The sequence below is a fragment of the Heterodontus francisci genome, chromosome 24 (assembly GCF_036365525.1).
Source record: "Heterodontus francisci isolate sHetFra1 chromosome 24, sHetFra1.hap1, whole genome shotgun sequence".
Lineage (NCBI taxonomy): Eukaryota > Metazoa > Chordata > Chondrichthyes > Heterodontiformes > Heterodontidae > Heterodontus > Heterodontus francisci.
In genome coordinates, this window is record NC_090394.1 from 64,979,883 (window position 1) to 65,000,819 (window position 20,937).

The following is a 20,937-nucleotide window of genomic DNA, read 5'->3' on the forward strand; positions in this document are numbered from 1 at the left end:
TCCAGAGCCCAGGCTAATGCTCTGGGGACATGGGTTTGAATCCCTCCACGACAGATGGCGAAATTTGAATTCAATTAATAAACCTGGAATTAAAAAAAGCTAGTCTAATGGTGACCATGAAACCATTGTCGATTGTTGTAAAAACCCATCTGGTTCATGAATGCCCTTTAGGAAAGGAAATCTGACGTCCTTACCTGGTCTGGCTTACATGTGACTCCAGACCCATGGCAATGTGGTTGACTCTTAAGTGCCCTCTGAAATGGCCTAGCAAGCCACTCAGTTCAAGGGCAATTAGGGATGGACAATAAATGCTGGCCTAGCCAGCGACACCCACATCCCACAAACGAATAAAAAACTACACTGGCCCTGGAAACTGGGCCATGTTAAAAGGAGCCACCCCAACCTCAAATTAAACCAGCTTAAAAAAAAACATTGAGAATCAAGCCAATTTTGTCAAGGGGATATTATTTCTGCACAAACAGGAGTCTTAAATAACATACATCAGTAAACAGAGAGCATGAAGATCAGTGCTACTGAAGAGGTGTCAGGGTCTTTACATGGTGTCAATGCACAATGAGAACAGCGTAGAAATGCAAAGCAGTCCAACATGGGATGCTTTGGTTTAAATTTCAGGAAGGGTTAAAAATAACCAGAGAATGGTCACAAAGGTTTATGAAGCTTCAGAAGTCCATTGAGCCCACAATTGATGACCATTTTTAGCTGTCAAACATCTATATGTAATTAAAAACTTCAAGTCACCCAGAACTAATTGACTATTTGGGAACCTGTGCTCCATTCTACAAAAGAAAACCACTTACTTCTACAACTTAACCATCAGTATTGCTCATCACGTTTCAATGCACAGAAAGAGGCAAAGCATTTTGAATAGCAGTCACACATTCCTAATACAGATCTATCACCTACGTGGACAGAACATTCCAAGCCCTGTACCAAAGAGTAGCACAGTGAAAGATCCTTGGCAACACACCCACAATTTTTTGATGGGTTGTTTGCAAGCCCTATACTTAAGGGTTAGAAATATTTTTTTAAATGATTTCTTTTTATATACACAATCTACAAGCCTTTACAAGAAACTTAATGCCATTTTTGCATCAAATCAGCAGGCCAATTTCTGTTCAGGAGAAAGATTTCACATGAGTTTTTTGAATTTATGTCATTTCAAACACAGAAACAGGCCTAGGCCAGTGATTATGCTCCACACAAGCCTCCTCCTGGCCCTCATCAATCCCCAGCAGAGTGCATTTGCTGCCTGAGGTTTGCAAGTTAAGGTTTTGCTACAAGTGCAAAGGGAAGTCAGCACTGAAAGATCAAGAACACAACGCAATACTCACCTGATCCCGAAGCTTCATTGCTACCTGATCAATTTCTCTCCTAACAGAAATTGACTCTCCACACCAAGGTGCATAAAACATAATAACATAGACTTCAGATATGTGGCAATATCTTTCCACTTGGTCCAGTTGTCCCATGTACAGGTCAATAACAGGAGAGTCGGGGGAGAAAAACCTAACCGGAGGCGGGGCCATTTTGACAACATCTTTAGCCCGACTGTAAAAGAAACGAAAAACAAACATTTACTTTTCATGATTAAATCACAACTTAAAATAAACAATTGCATAAGCTGACAGATTATAAATGCAAGCAACTTGTTCCAATTTCCACAAATGTCAGTAGTTAAGGTTATGACTTGGAAGCAACATTTAAAAAAAAAACTAGATCACATAAGTAGAAAGTGAAATAAAAGTAAATGGAAATTTATCAACTTTTGAAATACTATGTGGTGCTTACCACTGTCCATTATACACTCAGGCTTCCACCTGAAATCTTGCTTTTTGCAAAGCATAAAATGGATTAGAAACAAAATAATTTGCTGTGACTGAAGTCCTCACAATTTACAAGTGAAAAGCTTGGTCTTGCTGTGTTTCCCATTGTGCATTCATTGCTCAAATAGGCCCACTCTCCTCCCCCCCCCCCACGCCTCATCAACAGTATGGTCTTCATGCCACCTGTAATCCACTGGATACCAGCGTCCCTTCAAGTTACATAAATGTTTTATTTTAAAACACATACAACTGAAACTACAGATATCACCAACACAATATGGGTGGAGTGAAATATTTGACTTGGAACTTGTGGGTTTTACAGCCTACATTCAAGATTATAACTGCCTCTATAAAATGAAAAACAAATGGGCCTGGATTTTGCAGGGAAACTGTTAGCATCGCTGTCATTACAATGGTCAAACTGACAGCAATTTCTGACATTCACACATGTGCAGTTAGGTGCAGAAATCGCTGCCAGTGATTCCCTGCTCCTCTACAGAGTGCACTGTTGAAAGTTCCCACAGATGGAAATCTTCTGAAAATCACTTCATTTGACCTGAAGTTCACTTTTATGCTGTTAGTCTTGCTGTAAATACGCATGAAAAAGGGGCATCTTTTTGGATGAGGTGTAGCTGGGTTTTTAAACAGGATAACAGTTTCGTAATTACCCAACAACTTCCCTGAGAAACTAATTTTAGTATTGCTAAAAATAGAGACATTTTGTTGAAGCTTTTCGCCTTGCACTCATCAGGACAATTCACAAGAATACCAATGTTAGGAAAAACAACAAATTTATACTGTATGAGAAGAGTGTGCTAATTGGTAGAGGTGTTGCCATGGAGAATGCACCAGTTTATGCAATGCCTTGACCAGAGTCAAGCTTCCTGGTTTAAATTTCAAATAAGGCTTGGCAGTTAACTGTCAGTTACCATAAACTGGTGCACTCTCCATGTCAATGCCTCTACCAGAGTCCACTTGCCAACCAATCAGCACTCTCTTCTTATACAGTATAAATTTGTTGTTTTCCCTTACATTGGTATTCTTGCAAATTGTCCTGATGATTTCAAGACAAAAAGCTTCGACATAATTGCCTCTATTTTCAGAAATACTCAAGTTCTGTACTACCAGATAACTTTTTGTAAACTAATTTTATTTGTGGAATGTCAAACTAATCAATTATGACAAAAAATTTCCAAAGATTTTTAAAGTAAAATTTTAAATTTTACAACATTTCAGCTTCGATCTTAAACCATTGTAGATGTCCCAATCTTTATTTGGCTCTTCAAAATGAGTAAAAAAACAAAAAAGTGAAGGATAATCAGTAGATTTTGCTTTCTGGTTTGCTGTCTATGGGTATTCTTCAATGTGATTGGCTGTTTAGCTTGCTTGATAACATCACTGTTGCTGGATATCAAAGATCCTCTCGAGCCACAGAGTTCCAGGTAATTAGCATGCACTGCGTAAAAAAGTTCTTCCTCACATCTCTTGCCTAAAACCTTCAATCTGTGTCCCCTAGTCCTTGTAAAATCACGTCAGGAAAGGGGAAATCCATGCCAGAGATCACTAGACCTTTGTGGGCAGTTTTCCTCGAGGTCCATGGAGAGCACTATCGCTTCGCCACTGACCTTGAAATCCAGGCCATGATTTCTGTTACATATGCAAGATAATGAGGAAGCCAACCAATCAATGCATGCACAAAAGCTGGGTCAAACTGAATATCCAACATTATAATACTCCAGTGTACCAAACATGAACACTGAATCAAGTGTGATGCAGTGCCACCCAGCAACAAAAAATAGGAACTGCAGGAATGCAATGGTATATTGGAGTTTGCAATCAATAGAATTTCAAACAGTTGAACACATTACCAAATGCATTAAAAACCTGGCTTTATTTTGAAGTGATAAAACCCCGATACAGGCATGGTAGTGAACAAAACTGCCCCACAATTTTGACAACAAATGATGCATGCGCATCAGCCGGTTTCCTTCAGCCATTTCCACCCTCACTACAAAAGCAGATCAGTGAAGAAAAGTAAATGCAAGTACTACTGGAATGTTCCAGCCTGGACTTCAAGAAGGAAGCTGCTCCAAGGCAGCAGAATTTGTGGTCTTTTGGAGAAGCTAATATAGTCACACTGCAGGGATCAATTACAGGTGTCATCATTGTATGGAGTTGAAAGTTTTGTTTTAAAAAAACCCAAAAAAGAGAGAATTTTAAGAAAGTGAATGTAATCCATTGTGGCATTTTGCAAATATTCAATGGGTGCAACGGTTCGAAAGTTTGGCAAAATTCATTATAAATTACTGACTTGATTGAAGAAACTAATCTTTGGTCAGGTTTGTCTATCTGTAGGCAATTCATCTTGGTTAATGCAGTACTACAGCATAGAATCAAATCAAAGAACAGAAGGTGGCCATTTGGCCCATTGAGTCTATGCTGGCTTTCTGTAGAACAATACAGTCAGTCCCATTCCCGGGCTCTAGCCCCTTAGCCCTGCATGTTTACTTCCCCCAAGTACCTATCTAATTTCCTTTTGAAATCAAAGTGTCCACTTCCAACACTCTCATAGGCAACGAGTTCCAGGTCATTAGCATTCGCTGCATAATAAAAGTTCTTCCTCACATTTCCCCTGCATCTCTTGCCCAAAACCTTCAATCTGTGTCCCCTAGTCCTTGTAAAGAGTCAACATGGACTTGATGGGCCAAGTGGCTTCCTACCATTCAAAGCAACAAACTCATTTTAGGTAATTTAGTTTAAATAATAAAAAAAAAAAATCAGTGAATGTATCATCTTCATCTAGTCAACAAATCTGAATTTCAAATACACTGACCAGCAAATTTCCCTTCTTTCCCATCTCCAGACCTGTCATTTAGGGTTACAATATTTATTAATAAGCAGATAAAGGCTTTGCAAACCACTAAAGTTCAAACTATGTTTTCATGTGGTTTGCTAATCTTTAACATCTTTTAACCATTTTTGCCACTTGCGTAACTTTAGTTCAAATTGGAAGGTGGTGTCATCAGCATAAAGATTGTTTGATGACACCTAAACAAAGCTAATGTTGACAAGAAAGGGAATAAGTTAATGCACAATTTCTGGAGTGGTTTGATTCTTTTTAAGCATTACAGGATATCTTCAGAATTCACAGGTCCAAGTTAAGCTTGAAGATGTAAAATAATAACAGCAACCAACCTGCATTTATATAGCGACACGAACGCAGCAAAGCATTCCAAGATGCTTAACAGAGCTGTATTCAAAAGTAAAATATAGATGCTGAGCCAAAGAATGAGATAGTGGGAGGGATGACCAAAATCTTGTTGATATACAAGAGGTGAGTTTTAAAGGGTCTTAAAAATATCCCACTTTCTGGATTAAATCAGTCAGCAATGTCACAGGAAGTTTATTAGTATATAGAGAAGTCAGTATCCATATAGCATAAGAAATTCACACTAAAAATGCCTCAAAATACTAGGTAAGGAGATCTTTTTGGAATAAATCAGCATTGCTGTTAAAACAAAAATACAGTGGAAGAAAGGCATATCAGGTTAATCAATAGCTGAAATGGCAAAACCAGATGAATGCTTTGGGAGTTTGGTTTATCATGCTGACTAAACAAAAAGAAACTGTTCATCCATATGATTAATAAAAAAAAATTAAAGGCTACTTCAATGCCCCGCTTTCAAATGCGCCCACTCTGAAAGAGTACGGAGAGATTTAAAGACTGAAGCCACATGGTGTAACTTAAATTGTCTCTTTCTCTTTCGGGCCTCCTTATCTCGAGAGACAATGGATACGCGCCTGGAGGTGGTCAGTGGTTTGTGAAGCAGCGCCTGGAGTGGCTATAAAGGCCAATTCTAGAGTGACAGGCTCTTCCACAGGTGCTGCAGAGAAATTTGATTGTCGGGGCTGTTGCACAGTTGGCTCTCCCCTTGCGCTTCTGTCTTTTTTCCTGCCAACTACTAAGTCTCTTCGACTCGCCACATTTTAGCCCTGTCTTTATGGCTGCCCGCCAGCTCTGGCGAACGCTGGCAACTGACTCCCACAACTTGTGATCAATGTCACAGGATTTCATGTCGCGTTTGCAGACGTCTTTATAGCGGAGACATGGACGGCCGGTGGGTCTGATACCAGTGGCGAGCTCGCTGTACAATGTGTCTTTGGGGATCCTGCCATTTTCCATGCGGCTCACATGGCCAAGCCATCTCAAGCGCCGCTAACTCAGTAGTGTGTACAAGCTGGGGATGTTGGCCGCCTCGAGGACTTCTGTGTTGGAGATACGGTCCTGCCACCTGATGCCAAGTATTTTCCGGAGGCAGCGAAGATGGAATGAATTGAGACGTCGCTCTTGGCTGACATACGTTGTCCAGGCCTCGCTGCCATAGAGCAAGGTACTGAGGACACAGGCCTGATACACTCGGACTTTTGTGTTCCGTGTCAGTGCGCCATTTTCCCACACTCTCTTGGCCAGTCTGGACATAGCAGTGGAAGCCTTTCCCATGTGCTTGTTGATTTCTGCATCTAGAGACAGGTTACTGGTGATAGTTGAGCCTAGGTAGGTGAACTCTTGAACCACTTCCAGAGCGTGGTCGCCAATATTGATGGATGGAGCATTTCTGACGTCCTGCCCCATGATGTTTGTTTTCTTGAGGCTGATGGTTAGGCCAAATTCATTGCAGGCAGCCGCAAACCTGTCGATGAGACTCTGCAGGCACTCTTCAGTGTGAGATGTTAAAGCAGCATCGTCAGCAAAGAGGAGTTCCGTGATGAGGACTTTCCGTACTTTGGACTTCGCTCTTAGATGGGCAAGGTTGAACAACCTGCCCCCTGATCTTGTGTGGAGGAAAATTCCTTCTTCAGGAGGACTTGAACGCATGTGAAAGCAGCAGGGAGAAGAAAATCCCAAAAAGTGTGGGTAATACATATTAAGTGTACATAATACGAAAAAAAAAATACATATTAAATAAATTTCCAGGTATGAGTCTGATAATTTAAAGATGTCAATTCTAATTAACATTTATATTAAATATAAAAGCATGAAAGGTTGAGGACCAGTACCACATCCCACACCCAACAGCAAAGCTGAAAAGATAAGAGAATCAAGGATACAAATCAGGAAGGAGGAGATCACGCAATGCAAATCTTGGGTTTCAAAAGCATGAAGACTGCAAGAGCATTGTAAAATCATGTAAAATAGTGACTGTGTATGAGAACAGCTGTAGACATTATGTGCAGTTCTATTTGAGTAAGAATGTCATTCATAGGCATCACTAGCTTTGTTTACACTTTCAAAATGTATAATACAAACAAACATTCCTAAACCAGGAAATTTCCCTTAACTGCAGGGGCAAGTTATCGACAAGTCACTTAAAAAAAAAACCACACAGTAGACCGGCAATTGTTTATGCAAATACAGAGATACAGGACACGTACACATATACACACACACACAATCCATAAACTGACAGACATATTATCATTTCAATTTTGATCCTGTCCGTCTACCCAATAGAAAAACCTCAGGAGGCACTAATGTGTTCCCAAACTACAAAAGTCACTTCAGTTTCAGTACATCATTTCAACTGGTCTGTCACGTTAACTGAAATGTTTCTTACATTAAATTGGAATTGAACCTCCACAAAAATGACTGCACAGCAGATGGCAAACACCAATACACCAGAAAACAGTTCCAGAAGCAACATAAATTTTACAAAGTAAGCGCCAGAGGGAGTCCCAAATGGATGGTTAAACTTCTTAAACGATGATCAGAACAACTTTCTCCAAGTAATTAGCAACAATAAAATGTGACTAGCTGACAAAACTACCACTACACAGATGGTTGCTGTCATTGGTATGGTACATGAAAGCTGAAACAAATATTTACTTTATGACAATAAAATTATGTATTCATTCATGGGCTGTTGGAGTCGCTGTCAAGGCCAGCATTTATTGTGCATCTCTAATTGCCCTTAAGGTAACTCCTTTATTCAAAAAGAGGAGACAGCAGGAAACTACAGGCCAATTAGCTTAACATCTGTCTTAGGGAAAATGTTAGAAGCTATTATTAAAGACACTATACCAGGATATTTAGAAAACTTCATGGTAATCAGGCAGAGTCAACATAGCTTTGTGAAAAGGAAATCATGTTTAACCAATTTATTGGAGTTTTTTGAGGGAGTTACATGTGCTGTGGATAAAGGGGAACCGGTGGATGTATTGTACTTAGATTTCCAGAAGGCATTTGATAAGGTGCCACATCAAAGGTTATTGCAGAAAATAAAAGCTCATGGTGTAGGGGGGAGGTAACATATTGACATGGATAGAAGATTGGCTAGCTAACAGGAAACAGAGAGTAGGCAGAAATGGGTCATTTTCTGGGTGGAAAGATGTAATGAGTGGTGTGTCACAGGGATCAGTGCTGGGGCCTAAACCTTTTACAATATATAGAAATGACTTAGATGAAGGAACCAAAGGTATGGTTACTAAATTTGTTGATGACACAAAGATAGGTAGGAAAGTAACTTGTGAAGAGGACATAAGGAGGCTACAAAAGGGATACAGATAGTGTTATAAGGATTTTATTTTTGTATTTAAAAACTTAGGATTGGGTGTTTTTAAAAAAACTGTAAAAGGATTTCAGTGGACATTAAGACAGATGAACTTTATGGATGCTTTGAAAGGAAGTTCAACAAAAGCTGAACTTATAAACAAGGACAGGAAAGCAGGTAATTTCAAGGAAATCAGCAAGGGGTTTGACCTCAAAGCTACTCTGAGTGACAACAGAAACGTTGTGACTGGGCATGTGATAGGTTTCAGGAAGGTTTTTCTTTCAGTTTGGAACTTTAAAAAGCCAATGAGTTTGAACAAAAAGCAGACATTTGAAATTTGATTTTGAACTGCCTGGAGATCAGAAGAAGACCAAGTATTACCTCTCTAAAAGGAATCCTGCATCTCCAGAAGAAACTCTGTATTTCAAATATGGCAAATTCCTATTGCTTCCTGTCTCTGAAGAATCCCTGCATCAAGCGTGGTTCCTGTTGCTTCCTGTGTTTTAAGAAATCCTGAAGATATGGTTGCTAAGTTTGCTGATGACACAAAGATAGGTAGAAAGTAAGATGTGAAGGGGACATAAGGAAGCTACAAAAGGGATACAGATAGGTTAAGTGAATGGGAAAAGATCTGGCAAATGGAGTATAATGTGGGAAAATGTGAAATTGTCCATTTTGGCAGGAATAAAAAAGCATATTATCTAAATGGTAAGAGATGCAGAGCTCTGAGATGCAGAGGAATCTGAGTGTCCTAGTGCATGAATCACAAAAGGTTAGTTGCGGTCATGGTGGGATTTGAACCAGTGTCCCCAGGGCATTAGCCTGCCTCTGGAATACTAGTTCAGTGACATTACCACTATGCCACCATCTCCCCTAATAATTTCCTTATTACATACTATAGGATATTACAGACTAATAGTGCATATTACAAAAATATTCATAAATACTGCTTCTGGTCACTTAGTGATGCAGCTCTAAAACCAATGAAAACAATTGGTCATCTTGATTGACCACCCCCCCATGGCTGGGATAACAAACTGTAGAACACTGAAAGGCCTAAAAGTACACCGATGACTGAGCTGCCTCCCCCAGCTACTCACATCTCAGCTTTGAGCCAGGTTTGCTAGTTGGAGGGAGGTGCGTGGGAAGGACCTGCCAGCTACATCAGCCGATTGATTAGCTGTTGTAGTGCCAGCTGGAAGACCAACTAAAATAAAAAGTCGAAAAAAAAGCCTCAAATTCTATTAGTATCCCATTAATTGCAAATTCCACATTTAAATCAAGAACTAGATTAATGGGAGTGAAGATAATTGAGGTCACTGCACTTTCGTTCTGCATACTTCCCATCAGAATACTATTGGGAACTTCAAGGAAGGCTATACCAGCACTTTTCTCATTTTGTAAAAGAACAGAACAATTTATGTTCCAGGTACAAGTAATTACTTTGAAATGCTGTGACTTATTTAAGCAAATTGTAACGACCTGGTGAGAAAGGGGTCTAGGGGTCCCTCTCAGCCTTCACCTGGTTTTACCGTAACAGGGTTTAATTCTAAACACACCTTTTGTAAGCTCCCCCTTAGTGAATCCTTGTTCACTGCTTTCCTATTGTAAGGCAATGAAACCAGCCAAACAGGTTTTCTTAGGTTTAAAGAAGAAAGGTTGAACTTTATTAAACTTGCACTCTAATTCAGTTAACGCCTACGGTTATGCAGCGCGCCCACACTAGCATACGCATGCAATACACACATGCAGATAGAGAGAGAAAAGAGCAGAAGAAATAAAGTGGAAAAGGTTGAGGCAATATCTGAAGATGGTTTTGGTTAGTATTCTTCGAGCTCATTGTGGAGTGCTTGATTGTAGATAGGTCTTGCTTTTTGTTGGGGCCCAGTATTCTTCTTAAACCTTGCTCGATGTGGGAGACTTTTCTCTCTTGTGGTTCACGTCTTCAGTGAATTTGGAGTTCCGTGAGAAAGAGATGGGAGCAGACAGGAGAGGTAGTGGCAAGCCAGCCAGGAGAGGTCTTTACAGTCCCGGAGCAAACAGCCTCTCTCTCAAACTATCTGTACAATTCAAAAAAACTCAGGTTGCCCAGCAGATTAGTCATGTGACTAGCTAGTTTGACCATGTCTGTTTGTGGATTCAGCCACCTTAGCAGTCATCCTGGAATGTAAGCTTCTTCACCTTCAATGTCTGGTGATCAAAGTCTATCATGGGTTGAATGTGTCAGGGAATGGTCCTTTGTCTCCACAAGCATTGTCTGTTAGTGTGTAAATGTTTTTTCCAGCCATGGCTGATCTGTTTAATAAGTCATTTCCTCGCTCCAGCAACAGTTTAAAATCAATGTTCATATGACAAAATTAATATGCCTCATTCTTGGCAGGTAGGGCTCTGCATGACGACAAACAGTTGCTATTTTGCATATGCAAGATTCCCCCAATGCAGCAACGAGATGTATTAAAATCCGTTTTCGTGATTGCAGCTAAAGGAGGAATTCTAGCCAGGACACAGGGAGGAACTTCAATATCTCATTCAAAGCTAGAAGTTGCAATGTAGCTCAGTACTGCAGTAGAAGATCACCTAGATGACATGTTCAAGTCCTGAAGTGGAGCTTGAACTTACAACCTTTTCACAGAATCATTTGGCACAGAAGAAAGTCATTGGGCCCCATTATCTCCTGTGTCATCTCCTTTAAAAGAGTTGGCCAAGTAGTTCCATTCATCCTGTTCTTTCCCCATAACCCTGCAAACTATCCTTTTCAAGTATACATCCAGCTCCCTTTTGAAGAAGTGATTGTCTCTGCTTCCACTGCCTTTTCAGGCAGTGCATTCCAGGTCACAACTAGCTGTGTAAAATCAATTTCTCCTCATTTTCCCTCTGGTTCTTTTGCCAATTACCTTAAATGCATGTCCTCAAGTTACTGACTGTCCTGCTAGTGGAAAGAATTTCTCTATTTACTCTATATCAAAACTCTGAGGTAACAGTGCTACCAACTATGCCGAAAATATCAGCTTGAACACTCTTTCCCCACAGAAATATCTGAACAAAGTGGAGGCCTTCACTGAGCTACTCCAGGACACTTGATATTGTTTTTTAAAATTATTTTTGTCTACTACTTCAGTTGCTTGATGCAGTAGTGTCACCTCAAGTCCAGAATGTGGTACAAGGGATTTGTTAAACCACATTACAATGTGTGCTCCCGTTGGTAACACTCATGCCAGAGTCAAGAAAGGTTCAATTCTCACTTGAGACTGGAGTACAAAAAAGAAATCTAGGCCGATTCTAAGGTGCAGTACTGAGGAGTACCACACTGTTGGAGGTGCTGTCTTTCAGATGAGACATTAAACTGAGGGCTCATATGCAATGCTCCCTCTAAACTGCCTCGTGGAAGTCCCTGTGCAGGCTGCACACAAGTTGGCCTCTTTAAATTAGCATGTGGGCGCAAGTGCGCAAAAAATTTTAAAGGGGCCACACACTCCAAAGAAAAAAAATTTCAGGATTATGCTACTCATCTTCCCTCTTGGTGTCAAAGATCCCAAGTCACTATTTGAGGACGAGCAGGTGTTCTCTCTAGTATGCTGGCCAATATTAATCCCTCAACATACTATCTGATCATTACCACATTGCTGTTTGTGGGAATTCACTGTGCACAAGTTAGCTGCTGTGTTTCCTACATAACAGTGACTACCCTTCCAAAAGTACACCTTTAGCTGTAAAGTGCTCTGGGGTGTCCCAAGATCATGAAATGCACTCTATAAATGCAAGTTCTTTCTCTTTTATTTAGTTAGTGCATATTGCTGCTGCTTAAGCATGGTATTAATTATGTTTTGGGGCTTTACATTGTTGATCTGTTGTGAATTTGCTGCATTATAGCATGAAGCAGTTTCAGGAACTAAGAAATACAGTAATGAAACTAAGCAAAATAATGTGGACATTACTTTGTGGTGTGGTGTAGATGAATTTATAAATGCTTTAATTTACTGCCCTCCAATATTATTTACATACTTCAAATGCATTGTGCAAACAGAAGCAAAAGTAACTGAAATGTAAACCACAAATATTCTATTGACTCTAATCACCAATTTCAAATTACACTAAAGGGTGAAACAAATCTGCCTAAAAACAGAATCCCTCTTTGAAAAGGAGTCTTTTTGGTGGGCTACAGTTGAGATTCTAAAACCATTGACAATTGACCTTGATTGAGATTCTTGCCGGATACATTGTGATGATTCAGCTTAACAGAACCAACACAACGTGTTTTAGTTCACTAATCCCGCCTGCATGAACACATGACTAAAAGATGTAACGCAAAAGTCATTATTGCATTCACACTTTACATTTTCTAGGTACACAGATTGCCCCTTTCCTGCAGAATAGATGTTATAACTGTAGCTACAGTTCCACTAGTTTAAGATATTCAAATCCAAATAACGAAGCAACTACCATCAGTTGTCTTTTTAAAAATCATTTGCTGAATGTTACGAAGTGATACAATCTAAAATGCAGTTCAGTTTACGACAGTTAACCTTTCGGTTTTTTGTATGAATCATTGTAAAATTTGTTTATTCTAATTTTTCACTCATTAAATAACTGTTTAAACAAAAATAAGCTATATATAATTAATTGGCTTGCACCCTCCCTCAGGAGATTTTTCACCCAAAGACGACTCAAGCACAATTCAACCCCAGCAGACCCTTATTTAGTTCAAGGAGAGGGCAGCATTATCAGAAGCCTGGAAGTATGTAAGTGGCGAACACCAGTTAACCATTCTAGTGGCTAGTACCACTCAATTCATGATAAAACAGTCACAAAAAAAATGGTTTCGTGGGCTCAAATGTTGGAGTTTTTCTATTCCCAAGCAAAGACACATTAAAGAGATTCAAACCCAGATCACAAAAGTAGAAAGAGAAGAGTGCTAACCCAATGCTTGAACCAGGTCTAAAATGTTACCTACTCCAGGAAACAAAGGAGATGGTGGTACTTCAAATAAAGTTTTTTAAATGCATCTGTCAAAAATACATCATTTCCAAAATCATTGCTCAAGAAAGCTGTTGTGGCTTCAAATCAATCAAGTCTTTCTGCAATTAGTATTTCTACCACATTACACAACATATACAAATGCATGTGTGCCTTTGGAAGAAAAATTAGAATTCAAAAAGTTTTCTAAACATTTTTGATTGGCCTCTTGAGAAGTGCTGGACCTCCTATACAGGGAAGCAGATATGTAACATGTGTATAAAGTGTATAATTTCATGAAGTGTTGACCTCCTTCCACGCAGATTGCTCCATAAATAGAAAAATAAACACAATGCACTTCGATATCAAAACGTCAAGTAGCCTACAAGCAATTACCTACCTACTATGCTCTAATTTGACTGAATTATACTGACAGCTGGAGTGGTTATTTTTTCATAATAGGTTAATAGGTGAGTGTGTGAAATGAGTGAGAATGAGAAAGAAGGTGAGAATGAGGGTGAAAAAGAGTGAGAATCTGTGTGTGAGAGGAGAATGAGAGAGTGAGCCAGCTGTGAGATTGAGTATGAGATAGTGTGAGAAAATGTGCAAGTGAGAGTGTGTGTCCTACCTGTCCTGGAACTGCTCAGTAACTGAATGTGAGAGTGTCTGTCCTAGGATCACTCTCTCTGACTGCGCACATGAGTTTGTCACCTATCCTGAGAGTGCTCTCTCTCTCTCTCTGAAAGAATGTGAGAATGTGTGTTCGTGAGAGTGTAAGACTATGAATTCTGCTAGTCCAAGGACTTCTCTCTGTGTGACAGAAACAGTGAATGTGAGAATGTGCAAGTTAGTGCGAGTGTGCTGCCTGTCGAGAGACCATGTCTGACAGCAAGAGAGATAGCAAGCAAAACCCACCAGTCTTGGGACCAGCAACCCCCCGCCCCCCACCGAGGGTAAGAGTGCATGTATGAGTATACTTGAGTCCTGCCTGTCCTTATACCCTAACTGACAGTGTGTGAGAAGTGAGTGTGTGCAAATGCTGCCTGTCCTGGGATCCCTTATCTCTGACAGAGAATGAGTATGTATACGAGTGTAAGTGTGTCCGAGTCCTGCCTGTCCTAGGACCCTCTCTCTGACAGGGTCTGAGTGTGTATACGAGTGTAAGTGTGTCCGAGTCCTGCCTGTCCTGGGATCCCTTATCTCTGACAGAGCGTGAGTGTGTATATGAGTGTAAGTGTGTATGAGTCCTGCCTGTCCTGGGACCCTCTCTCTGACAGGGTCTGAGTGTGTATACGAGTGTAAGTGTGTCTGAGTCCTGCCTGTCCTGGGACCCTCTCTCTGACAGGGTCTGAGTGTGTATACGAGTGTAAGTGTGTCCGAGTCCTGCCTGTCCTGGGACCCTCTCTCTGACTTGGTCTGAGTGTGTATAAGAGTGTAAGTGTGTCCGAGTCCTGCGATCCCTTATCTCTGACAGAGCGTGAGTGTGTATATGAGTGTAAGTGTGTATGAGTCCTGCCTGTCCTGGGACCCTCTCTCTGACAGGGTCTGAGTGTGTATACGAGTGTAAGTGTGTATGAGTCCTGCCTGTCCTGGGATCCCTTATCTCTGACAGGGTCTGAGTGTGTATACGAGTGTAAGTGTGTCTGAGTCCTGCCTGTCCTGGGACCCTCTCTCTGACAGGGTCTGTGTGCATACGAGTGTAAGTGTGTCTGAGTCCTGCCTGTCCTGGGACCCTCTCTCTGACAGGGTCTGAGTGTGTATACGAGTGTAAGTGTGTCTGAGTCCTGCCTGTCCTGGGACCCTCTCTCTGACAGGGTCTGAGTGTGTATACGAGTGTAAGTGTGTCCGAGTCCTGCCTGTCCTGGGATCCCTTATCTCTGACAGAGCGTGAGTGTGTATATGAGTGTAAGTGTGTATGAGTCCTGCCTGTCCTGGGACCCTCTCTCTGACAGGGTCTGAGTGTGTATACGAGTGTAAGTGTGTCCGAGTCCTGCCTGTCCTAGGACCCTCTCTCTGACAGCCTCTTACCTGAGTGCCAGCCTGAGGGTGAGCAGGGTACAGATGACAGCTATGGCCCCGCACACGAACTCGGGTCTCCTCGCCATCTGAAACGCCACATTACTGACAAACACGCACTGCCGCTTCAGCTCTCTCTGAATCCTCAGCATACCTCGCCGCCTGCCTTTATAGTGGGAAGGGCAGGGTGCGCTCGCCGTCCGTTCACTCCTCCAGGCCTCGGCTCTCCGCCGCCAGGCGAACCCCGCTCCGCCACGTACTCGCCAAGACTTCCGCTCCGTAACCCGGGGTCACCACGAGAGCGCGCACGCTGGGGGCGGAGCCTCGTACGACTCCGTGCACCACCGCAAGGCAACCTGGGAATTGAGGGGAGGAGTCGGCCCCGGGGGCGGAGCCTCGCACGACCCCGCCCACCACCGCAAGGCAACCTGGGAACTGAGGGGAGGAGTCGGCTCCGGGGGCGGAGTCAGACCGCGAGGAACCGGCAGAGCCGCCGCAGGGTCCTTGCACTAGTCGGATTCGATGGCAGTCTCCATCAGCGCAGCAACGTCCCGCAGACAGCAATGTGATCACGACCGGATAAATCCGTTTAAATTTTGTGCTGTTTTGCTGAGGGTCGACGAAGAGAACGCCCCTACTCTTGGGATCTTTTCTCCCCACCTGAATGGACAGACAAGGATAAAGTTGGTAGAGGTCGCCGGTTTGGAAGGTGCTGTTTAAGGAGCCTTGGTGCGTTGCTGCAGTGCATCTTAGAGATGGTACACACTGTTGCCACTGTGCGTCGGTGGTGGAGGGAGTGAATGTTTGTGGATGGGGTGCCAATCAAGCAGGCTGCTTTGTCCTGGATGGTGTTGAGCTTCTTGAGTGTTGTTGGAGCTGCACCCATCCAGGCAAGTGGAGAGTATTTCATCACACTCCTGACTTGTGCCTTGTTGATGGTGGACAGGCATTGGGGAGTCAGGAGGGTGAGTTACTCGCTGCAGGATTCCTAGCCTCTGACCTGGGGAAAATTGATGTACAGAGAGATTTGGGTGTTCAGGTCCATTGTTCCCTGAAGGTGGCAACGCAGGTCAATAGAGTGGTCAAGAAGGCATACGGCATGCTTTCCTTCATCAGACGGGGTATTGAGTACAAGGGTTGGCAGGTCATGTTACAGTTGTATAAGACTTTGGTTCGGCCACATTTGGAATACTGCGTGCAGTTCTGGTCGCCACATTACCAAAAGGATGTAGATGCTTTGGAGAGGGTGCAGAGGAGGTTCACCAGGATGTTGCCTGGTATGGAGGACGCTAGCTATGAGGAGAGGTTGAGTAGATTAGGATTATTTTCATTAGAAAGACGGAGGTTGAGGGGGGACCTGATTGAGGTGTACAAAATCATGAGAGGTATAGACAGGGTGGATAGCAAGAAGCTTTTTCCCAGAGTGGGGGATTCAATTACTAGGGGTCACGAGTTCAAAGTGAGAGGGGAAAAGTTTAGGGGGGATATGCGTGGAAAGTTCTTTACGCAGAGGGTGGTGGGTGCCTGGAACGCGTTGCCAGCGGAGGTGGTAGACGCGGGCACGATAGCGTCTTTTAAGATGTATCTAGACAGATACATGAATGGGCAGGAAGCAAAGAGATACAGACCCTTAGAAAATAGGCGACAGGTTTAGATAGAGGATCTGGATCGGCGCAGGCTTGGAGGGATGAAGGGCCTGTTCCTGCGCTGTAATTTTCTTTGTTCTTTTTTGTTCTAAGTGCAGCACTCCCTCAAGTGTCTGAGTGGGATTTAAACCTTCTGACTCTGATGCGAGAATCCTACCACTGAACCACAGCTAACACACTGACTGAAATAACGTCTTGTTAGAAATTTAAGCTTCAGATTTACCTTATGTTTTCAATCACTTTTTGATACAGATAATCCAGCCATGGGAAAGCACCAATCAGAATAACCCTTTCCAAACCAGCAGACGTGAGAAATGTGTTTAAGAATTTTGTTTTAATAATAAAGATTTGAGCATCACGGTGACCAGAAGCACTGTGTTCGATTGGTTACAGAACACAGATCTTTCCAAAACGTGTCAAATATGAGAAGCAAACAATGACCAGGTCAGTATCAACAGTGGGAGTGAAACATGTGCCACTTTAACTATTGCTGTGTCCGATTTTGGTAACTAACAACTCTGAACGTGAGGTCTGACGCCATCAGGATCCAGTTACAGTGTTGCAAAGGACCATTCTTTATTATGAAGACTCAACAAAAACTCAGGTGGCTTGAGGTTGGTTGGTGTAATGCACACTGGCTGTGACCGTGCTCCTTGTTTTCAGTCCCCTCTTCCAAGCAATCAGATAAAACTTGAGGAGGAGAAGCATGGACATTAGTGCCTCGGCGTCCTTCTGGCTGCTTGCTTTAGCAGCATAACAGTTCGAAGGCAGCCAACAGCATGGGAGCTGCACTTTGTCGATGGGAACTGTGGAATTGGTTGCTGGTTTTAGTGAAAACACGTGGTTCCACTGCAATCCAGCCCAGGAACCTTCTCCGGGATCCCCAGACCCAACCTGCTGAGCGTTCGAGCCGGACCGTATCATGTCAACTATTAGCTCTGGAGAACGACAGTAGCCACCCTTCCTACACACTTATCCATCAACGATTGCTCTAGTTCAGTGTAGGACTGATCAATCTTCACACTCCAGGCACTCTGAGCTGGGGGGGTGGGGGCGCGGGGTGTGGAAACAACCTTTGCAGATAAGTCTCGGTGATTGGTTTTAGAAGTTTGTTCCAACACCAAAAACGACAGAAGAAAACAGGTAAGCAAAGGGTTTTAAAGTTTTAGGGATAAAGTTGACTAGATATATTGGATTGAAAGGGTAAACTTCAGAGTTGAAAGACTAGACATAGCAGTTATTGGGCAAGTCAGGGCGTGCAGAGGAAATTGTTTGAAATGTTCTGATTTTAACTGTTTAGTTTTGAACTTTAGGGTTGACATTGCAGCAATGAATCTGCTCCTGACAAGTCAAGGCACAGGGCAAGTCCAAAGAGGTTTGCAGTCAGCGAAGTACTTTTGAAGTGTTGTAGTGGAAGAATTTATGCTATCTTACTGTTTGTCTCAGCACGAGTTGAAAACATTAAAAAAAATCAGCTTTCCCAAGGGTGGGTTAACAGTCACTACAACAGCGTGACTGAAACGTTGCATGAAATCAGTTATCTGGTCAAAGGAGCCCAATGCTTTTACATAAATTCACCCAAGTTACAGAGCTAAAGCCGAAAGCATGTCTGTTACCATGCTGTCTAGACTATGGAAGTGAGTTATTGAAGTAAATATTAATTATTGGTATGAAAGTTTAATTATTTTACTAATGCAGTCAAAATGGTTGCTCTATTACACGATGTTGAGCTGGTTACAGTGAGACTGGTCCGTTACAATTATGGCATTCAACTTCAATTTTTTTTTAATGTTCTTGGACTGTGGACCATGTTGCTATGGCCAAATGGCCTCCTTCTGTAATGTAAATGACTCTCTAACTGCTTATTTCCCATCCCTAGTTCCTATGAGAAGGTGATGCTAAGTCTTGTCCTTGAATCCTTGTGGTGCTCCCAAAACGATGGTAGTTGAGGAGGTCCAACATTCTGACCCAGTGCCATTGATGAAATAACCGTGTATGTTAAAGGCAGGGGTGGTGTATTGCTTGGAGGTGATATTGTTCCCACAACATTGCTGTTCTAGTTATTCTTGATGGTAGACGTCACAGGTAAAGGGAGCTGTCGAGAGCAACCTTGGTGAGTTTCTGCTGTGCATCTTGTAAGCCATTCATGCTGCTGTCTCACTGTGCCAGTGGTGGAGGGGGTGAATACTGAGTCAAGTAGTCGAAGCACCAATCAAGCAATCTGCTCTTGGGTGGTGTCAAGCTTCTTGAATGTTGTTGCAGCTACACCTGTGCAAACTGGTGGTATTATATCACACTCATGACTTGATTCTTGTAGATGGTTGAGATGCTTTGAGGAGTCAGGAGGTTGACCACTCATTCTGGTGTACCCAGCTTCTGTCGTGTTTTTGTCACCACAATGCTGATATTGTTAGTCCAATTCAGCTTGTCAGCAGTGACCCCCAATATGATGATGTTGGGAGATTCAGTGATAGCGATGCAACTGAAATTCAGGATGGCTAACCTTTACATATTCAAGTTAGTCATTATGTGGCACAAATGTTAGCTGCCATTTGTCAGCCCAAGTCTGTATGTTATCCAGGTCTTGAACTGGGCTGCTTCATTATCAGAGGAGTTGTGAATGGAGCTGAACAATGTGGAAACACCAGTGACATTAGCTTCATTAAATTTGGCCAAGGACTTAAAGAACTCCTGCAATGATATATTTTGGGGCAGTGATGATTGCCCTTCAACAAGCCATCTTCCTCAGCATCAGGTACGACTCCAGTCACTGGGGAGTTTTCAGTGATCCCCACTGCCTTCAATATTTTTATTGTCATGCTTATAGAGTGATTTCTAACATGTTGATCTTTGGTAATTATCATTTATTATAGTAAGCTGTGAAGATTGAACCTGATCATAACTATCTACAAGCATACTGTGATTTTATGTAGTTAAAGTATCTGTTAGTCATTTCTAACCTGTTCTGTTAGGTTCTCAAGTTCTTCCTAGTGAGTTGGAAGTTAATTGCAATTGTTTGCAGCACTGATGTTAACTGCTCGCTGTTTCTTTACTTAACTCATTGATAATATGTAGGGAGAACTTCAGGTCCATTTTCGGCCTCACACCTAGGGTTATATTATCCTGGATACAAAACAATGCTGTAGCCTCTGGTGTAAGATAACAATGTAAATGGATAATAAGTCCAGTGAAATGCTACCCTATTCATATTGCTCATAAGGTTTCAAGTTTCAGTTCATAGATGAGAATTTGCTTATGGAAACTTTTTTTTTATGTAAACATGAAAGGGAATACTCAATGAGCTTCAGCATCAAAAAAGTAGTTTGGAAACCAGAGTTTCTACTGTGGAAAGATCCTACAGATTATGTCAATGAACAAGTCCTTGAAACATCAGGGCCTTGTTCTGGAAGTCAGTGAATTGTGACGGTAGAAGCAGAAAACATTTCAAAGCTGGAGAAAGAATGAACTGGTTTCTATGATGCAGCTTCAGGGCCTTCATATAAGTCAACAGATTATGTGCCACAGCTCAGCATGACATCAAGGTGTAAATATGGTTTTCCCAGAACAAACCCGACCAGCAAGGAGTTTAAAAGTGTGGCGGGAAGGAGCGAGAGAGCAGGACTAGCAAGGAATTTAAAATAGACAGCCAGTCCAGTCCAGTCTGTGGCTCCAGAGTGGACCAACCGCATTCTGAGAAAAAAAAATCAAAGTGTGACGTCACAGGAAAACAGATAGTTGATCATCTATCTGTGAGTATCTTTCAAAACTCGGTTAATTTTAGAAATTGTAAGGTTTTATTAGCAGTAGTAAGGTTTACTAATAGTAGTAAAGCTTATGAGATTGAGTATTTCCTAGTTATTACTATTACTATTGGTAAGGTTTATTACTATTGGTGAGGTTATTAATACTATTGGTAATGTTTTAGTATTG

General features: G+C 42.0%; 1 protein-coding gene across 3 annotated transcripts in view; it reads right to left on the reverse strand.

Annotated features, from left to right (window-relative positions):
* txndc11 (thioredoxin domain containing 11) overlaps nt 1-15,655 on the reverse strand; it is a 96,573-nt gene extending 80,918 nt beyond the window's left edge. The window contains exons 1-2 of one of the 3 annotated variants that reach the window (XM_068056417.1): nt 15,516-15,655; nt 1,353-1,569 (exon numbers count right to left, since the gene is read on the reverse strand). In XM_068056417.1, coding sequence (XP_067912518.1) covers nt 1,353-1,547 — 195 coding nt within the window. In that variant the 5' untranslated portion in view covers nt 1,548-1,569; nt 15,516-15,655. Of the gene's footprint in view, nt 1-1,352; nt 1,570-5,039; nt 5,135-15,373 lie in introns of those variants that run through there. The other 2 variants (XM_068056416.1, XM_068056418.1) reach the window with 2 other exon arrangements.
* Between the last annotated feature and the right edge of the window lie 5,282 nt (nt 15,656-20,937).